This window comes from Scomber japonicus, chromosome 7, assembly GCF_027409825.1.
Source record: "Scomber japonicus isolate fScoJap1 chromosome 7, fScoJap1.pri, whole genome shotgun sequence".
Lineage (NCBI taxonomy): Eukaryota > Metazoa > Chordata > Actinopteri > Scombriformes > Scombridae > Scomber > Scomber japonicus.
The window spans coordinates 35,241,191-35,248,167 of NC_070584.1; the positions used below are offsets into that span (position 1 = coordinate 35,241,191).

The following is a 6,977-nucleotide window of genomic DNA, read 5'->3' on the forward strand; positions in this document are numbered from 1 at the left end:
TCAGGGATGTTAAGTTGAGAATAAAGTACATTCATAAAGAAAAAATAAATCATGTACTCGTCCCGGCAGCAGACCCGTGGCACTCAAAACTTCCCTGGAATTTTCTAGTTATCATTATTACTGTGACACATTTTATTATTTAGGGAGGAAGGAAGGAAGAAAGGAAGGAAGGAAGGAAGGAAGGAAGGAAGGAAGGAAGGATGCTAGTGCAGCTCACCTCTCCTTGTAGAGCTCCTCCAGGTGATGGTCGCTCAGCCGTCCGTCTGCTCCGCTGATGACGGCCGTTTTGGGCGGAGCTCCGTCCAGGAAGTGATGCGGCAGCATGATGGCGGCGGCTTCCCCTCCGGACGAGGTGCTCTGCCGGGACGCGGCTCTGAGCGGACTCCTGGCCCGACTCACCGCCGCCGTAACCGAGGACAACGAGGAGGAGCAGGAGGACGGAGGCAGAGCCAGGCGGTCGTCCAGCTCCGCCCCCCCCAACCCGTCCGGGAGGAGGCGGAGGTTGTGAGGCTGATGCTTCAGCTCGTAGTAGTTCGTCAGGTCCATGTGCAGCTCTGAGGAGGAAACATCATCATTATTATATATAATAGTATTATAATTATTATAATTATTCTATTATTATTATCATTATTATTTATCATCATTATCATCATCTTCATTATAATAATAATAATAATAATTATTATTATTATTTTTATTTTAATTAATTAATTAATTTATTATAATTATTTTATTTTTCAAAAAGTATCATTATTATTATTATTATTATTTATGTATTTAATAATTCTTTTATTTAAAAAAATATTATTATTATTTATTATTATTATGTGATTGTCTTTGATGCTGCAACCTTTTATTCAGTCTGTCAGCTGTTCTCTCATAAAGCAGATTATTGGTTATTATACATAAAAGACTGAATCTGCTTTTATTTAAATACTTTCAATAAGAATTAAAATGTAATACACAGTTTAAAAAGAAGAGAAGGGAAACTCTAATAATTTAGTAAAAGTCAGCTGCATCATTTCAAAATTAATATATATAAATATCCATGCAGAGTTTTAAGTCTTTTAAAGTCTTAAAACAATTTTTCCTGCTTTCATTTTAGAGTTTTAATTTTCCTTGATCTGCTTTAATGTCCTTTAAATATAGTTTCTCTCTACACTGACATGGTTTTTATCTTTTATTTCATATTTTATTATTTTATGATTTATGCATTTTTGCTGCTTGTGAAGCACTTTGTAATTTAAATTTTAAAAAGCACCTCTATAAATAAAGTTAATTATAATAATAAGAGTAGTTTTAGTGTAACAGTGGAGCTGTGAATGTTCCTGCTGTTAGAATCATTTTAACTTCATTTCATTTCAGACCAGACGATCAAATTAATTAACGTGTTTGTGATTGGATTAGACTCATAACGAGGCTCGGCCGCCTGCAGCCAATCAGGTTAGCCGATTGAGCCCGTTTATGGTGATTGGTCCCAGCAGACCGTCTGATTGGTCTGTTTCTACTCAGCCAGCTCATAAAGGAACATTACAACAGTTTAAAGCTTCGTCACCTTAGAGCAGGAGAGTTAAACTCATCTTCATTCAAGGGTCACAAACAGACCAATCTGATCTCATGTGGGCCGGATCATTAAAAAGATGGAAGGAAGGAAGGAAGGAAGGAAATATGAAGGGAAGGAAGGAAGGAAGGAAAGAAGGAAGGAAATATGAAGGGAAGGAAGGAAGGAAAGAAAGACAGGCAAAAGGAAGGAGGGAAGAAAGGTAGGAAAGACAGATGGAAGGAATGAAGGAAGGAAGAAAGGTAGGAAGGACAGATGGAAGGAAGGACAGAAGGAAGAAAGGGAGGAAGGACAGATGGATGGAAGGACAGAAGGAAGAAAGGTAGGAAGGACGGATGGAAGGAAAGATGGAAGGAAGAAAGGTAGGAAGGACAGATGGATGGAAGGACAGAAGGAAGAAAGGGAGGAAGGACAGAAGGAAGGAAGAAAGGGAGGCAGGACAGATGGAAGAAAGGGAGGAAGGACAGATGGAAGGAAAGAAGGAAGGAAGAAAGAGAGGAAGGACAGATGGATGGAAGGACAGAAGGAAGAAAGGGAGGAAGGACAGATGGAAGGAAAGAAGGAAGGAAGAAAGAGAGGAAGAACAGATGGATGGAAGGACAGATGGAAGAAAGGTAGGAAGGACAGATGGAAGGAAGAAAGGTAGGAAGGACAGATGGAAGAAAGGTAGGAAGGACAGATGGAAGGAAGAAAGGGAGGAAGGACAGATGGAAGAAAGGTAGGAAGGACAGATGGAAGGAAGAAAGGTAGGAAGGACAGATGGAAGAAAGGTAGGAAGGAAGGAAGGAAGGAAGAAAGGAAAATAGGAAGGTAGGAAGGACAGAAGGAAGAAAGGGAGGAAGGACAGATGGAAGAAAGGAAGGAACAAAGAAAGGATAAAGGAAGGTAGGAAGGAAAAGAACACAGGAAGGAAAGTGGGCCAGATTGGACCCCTTGGCGGGCCGGATCTGGCCCACGGGCCGCATGTTTGACCCCCTCTGCCTTAAAGGAGCATTACAACAGTTTAAAGCTACGTCACCTTTGAGCTGGTGCAGCACGTCGCTCCGGCCGGATGACGCCAGCGTTCCCGCCTCCTGCTCCAGTTTACTCTGCAGCTGCTTCAGCACCTCCTGCATCACACACACAGGAAGTAGGAGCACCGCCACAATAAGAGAAGAAAACTCAAACAACTCTCCAGCTTCTGTCACAAAAACACCAAAGAGTGAAAAGAAGAGTCTGAAGATGAGCTCTGAAATCCACCAGCTGACGACCCTAACCTAGCCCTAACCCTTCCTCCTGATGCTCCGACTCTGTGGACGCTGAAGATGAAGATGATGAAGACGATGAAGATGATGATGAAGAGGACTGCAGACTCACCTGCTGCAGGAGGAACATGTCTCTCTCTGTCTCGCTCTCTGTCTCTCTCTCTGTGTCTGTGTATCGAGGACGAGTGAACGTCCTGATTCTGATGAAACCAGCTGAGCTCTGCCTGATAATCCAGCTGCACTCAGCATCTGGACACGTGTGTGTGTGTGTGTGTGTGTGTGTGTGTGTGTGTGTGTGTGTGTGTGTGTGTGTGTGTGTGTGTGTGTGTGTGGTCACGTGTGTGTGTGTGTGTGAACCGCTGATAGGATTAATGTGCTGCAGCTTTGGGTCTTAACCTGATTTTTCAGCTTCAGAGTATTTATTGATTATTTATAGAGAAGATTTCACAGTTTGAGGTTTTTACTTAAAACTCTCTCTTTATTCTGTATTTACTCTAAAATAATGAAATTGAATGTTCCCGTCAGCTGAAGGAGGGGAGAGAGAGGACATCCGCTTCTACACTATAATATACTACACTACACTACTATATAATACAACACTGTAATATCATACTATACTATTTTATATTATACTATTATATACTAGAACCCTAGGAGAACCCTAACCCACACTATACTATAATAGTATATGGACTTGAAGGGAACATTAGAGGAACGTGAGGAGAACGTGGAGGTGGAACGTACCTTCATGCCGGTGGTCTCCGTCTCCAGCTTGGACAGGTGGTTGGAGTTGTCCTCCAGTTCCCTCCTCAGGTGCGAGTTCTCCTTGCGGAGCGCCTCCACCTGGTGGGCCAGCTGGTCGTAGGAAGCCACAGCGTTGGCCATCTTCACACTCTGCAGCGCCCCCTGCAGGAGGAAGAGGAGGAGGAGGGAGAGGAAGAGGAGGAGGAGGGAGAAGAGGAAGAGGAGGAGGAGGAGGAGGAGGGAGAGGAAGAGGAAGAGGAAGAGAAGGAGGAAGAGGAAGAGTCATTTTATTAACTTTACATTCATGAAAGGTTCAAACCATAGACTGTATAGAAGAAACAGACGTAACATCCGTGACGTCACCCATTGGTTTGTGGACTGCTGCTCGGAAGCCAATAGTTTCTAATCTAGGCAGCGCCATCTTGAAAATGTCAGGTGCATGCTGGGAAAAATAAAACCACGGATTCTACATGAGGCGGAGCTAACGGCGGAGCGGAGAAGCTGCGATTGGTTGCGAGGGCTGGATCTCGAGGACATTGGTCAATCAACCTGTCAATCAGGACGTAGCCACGCCCTAATGCATACCCTGCTTTATCGTCACATATAAAATCAGGGAGGCCAAAATGTCCCAAATGAACATCATACTGCATTGAAGAAGGCTTTAAACTAGCGATTGAGACCATAAACACATTTTGAAAACGTTTACTGAGGTTAGAAATCAAGTGAGAAGTTGGTGAATTCTCCATTGACTTGTATAGAGACGGTCGCCCCCTGGTGGCCTTTTGATAGAATGCAGCTCTAAGTTACTTCTCCATTGACTTGTATAGAGACGGTCGCCCCCTGGTGGCCTTTTGATAGAATGCAGCTCTAAGTTACTTCCTGGTTGGCCTCATTTCAGAGGACCGGAACTCCCCACCTGGTTCAAACGTCTGAAGCAACATCGACCTCCATCTTTGTTTCTGAGAGGAAACAGTCGACTAATCTCATCAATAAAATACTTCAAAATAAAGTACCAAACTCTTCAAAATAAAAGGACCAAACTCTTCAAAATAAAGGAACAAACGCTTCAAAGTAAAAAGGACCAAACTTTTCAAAATAAAGGACCAAACTCTTCAAAGTAAAAAGGACCAAACTCTTCAAAATAAAGGACCAAACTCTTTTATACAACAGGCATGCTGGAGTTAACTCTTCTAGTTTTACTCTCTCTTGCATGCTCATTTATTTCCTGCTCGTCAGTGTTCAGGAGGCGAACTTTGACTTTCAGATGTCACCACCTGTCTCTCACATTACCCAATAACCCAACGACACACTTCCATCGTTATCCTCATCATCATCATCATCATCTTCATCATCATTATCATCTGGTCTCAGTCTTTTAAAAAAAACATTAAATACCAAATAAAAACCATCGTCATGGAGTTCAAGCCAAAACACTTTGTCCTATCTCATTGTATTTATTTCTTATTCTCTCGTCTGTTCTGATTGAAATAAACAGGAAACAGGTGTTAACTAAAAAATGAGGTAGAGTTTCTTTAAATGAGGCCTATTGACCATAATTTCCAAAACAGTAAAACCTGAGGCAACAAGTTGGAAAGAAGTTGGCTAAAAAGGTCAAACTGAATTAAAGTTATGTTTTATAAACAGTCAAACCAAAGCAGTGATCGATGGGAAGACAACAGGAAGGTTAATAAACTAAAGTCAGGTGTGATGTTTGTCTTTGTTTCTAATCTCTGATCATTAACAGTAACTTCCCGGCAGCAGAAGGATCAGACTGACTCCGGCTCCTCTGATCAGACTGACTCCAGCTCCTCTGATCAGACTGACTCCAGCTCCTCTGATCAGACTGACTCCAGCTCCTCTGATCAGACTGACTCCAGCTCTTCTGGGTCGATGTGACAGGAAGCTGTGTGTCAGTCTGTTAGATAACATGTTATCTAAGTTTGTCCCCCGGCTGTTTCCGTCCTCGACTCGCTCTGATCCTGAATCACAGCGACACTCGTTTACGGCTCTTTTCATGTTTTCATTTCCTCGGCAGGCAAAAAAACTCTAAAGTGAATCTTAATGACCGATATATTCAGACTGTTAACCCTTTAAACCAGAGGAGTCAAACTCAGCTTCATTCAAGGGACACATACAGACCAATGTGATCTCATGTGGGCCGGATCATTAAAAAGATGGAGGGGAGGAAGGAAGGAAGGAAAAGAAGGGTAGATGGAAGGAAGGACAGAAAAGAAGGGTAGATGGAAGGAAGGAAGGAAGAGAAGAAAATAAGGAGGAGAAGGAAAAGAATGAAGGAAGGAAGGAAGGAAAAGAAGGGTAGATGGAAGGAAGGACGGAAAAGAAGGGTAGATGGAAGGAAGGAAGGGAAGAAAATAAGGAGGAGAAGGAAAAGAATGAAGGAAGGAAGGAAGGAAAAGAAGGGTAGATGGAAGCAAGGACGGAAAAGAAGGGTAGATGGAAGGAAGGAAGGGAAGAAAATAAGGAGGAGAAGGAAAAGAATGAAGGAAGGAAGGAAGGAAAAGAAGGGTAGATGGAAGGAAGGAAGGGAAGAAAATAAGGAGGAGAAGGAAAAGAATGAAGGAAGGAAGGAAGGAAAAGAAGGGTAGATGGAAGGAAGGACGGAAAAGAAGGGTAGATGGAAGGAAGGAAGGGAAGAAAATAAGGAGGAGAAGGAAAAGAATGAAGGAAGGAAGGAAGGAAAAGAAGGGTAGATGGAAGCAAGGACGGAAAAGAAGGGTAGATGGAAGGAAGGACGGAAAAGAAGGGTAGATGGAAGGAAGGAAGGGAAGAAAATAAGGAGGAGAAGGAAAAGAATGAAGGAAGGAAGGAAGGAAGGAAAAGAAGGGTAGATAGAAGGAAGGACGGAAAAGAAGGGTAGATGGAAGGAAGGAAGGGAAGAAAATAAGGAGGAGAAGGAAAAGAATGAAGGAAGGAAGGAAGGAAAAGAAGGGTAGATGGAAGGAAGGACAGAAAAGAAGGGTAGATGGAAGGAAGGAAGGAAGGGAAGAAAATAAGGAGGAGAAGGAAAAGAATGAAGGAAGGAAGGAAGGAAAAGAAGGGTAGATGGAAGGAAGGAAGGAAGGGAAGAAAATAAGGAGGAGAAGGAAAAGAATGAAGGAAGGAAGGAAGGAAAAGAAGGGTAGATGGAAGGAAGGACGGGAAGAATAAATAAAACAGAAATATGATAAAATACTAGAGAGAGACAGTAAACTGGATCTCTGAGACTATAAGAGAATAAAGCTTCATACAGATAATAATAAATGTGAAATGTTCCTGAGGTTAATGAACAGACTCATTCATACTGTTGAACATGTGTGTAAATGTGACACTGACACATTTCTCTCCTCTGTGGTTGAACAGTAAAGCTTCACTGAGCTCATCGTTATAATTCATAGCCTCACAGTCTGTTCATAAAGTTATAGTTACAT

General features: G+C 42.5%; 1 protein-coding gene across 1 annotated transcript in view; it reads right to left on the minus strand.

Moving 5' to 3' along the window:
* The window catches only part of apc2 (APC regulator of WNT signaling pathway 2), a 28,590-nt gene extending 24,900 nt beyond the window's left edge, over positions 1-3,690 (minus strand). The window contains exons 1-3 of the mRNA XM_053322679.1: positions 3,550-3,690; positions 2,580-2,670; positions 218-554 (exon numbers count right to left, since the gene is read on the minus strand). Of these exons, the coding sequence (XP_053178654.1) occupies positions 218-554; positions 2,580-2,670; positions 3,550-3,690 (569 nt within the window). The remainder of the gene's footprint in view (positions 1-217; positions 555-2,579; positions 2,671-3,549) is intronic.
* Positions 3,691-6,977: the final 3,287 nt, after the last annotated feature.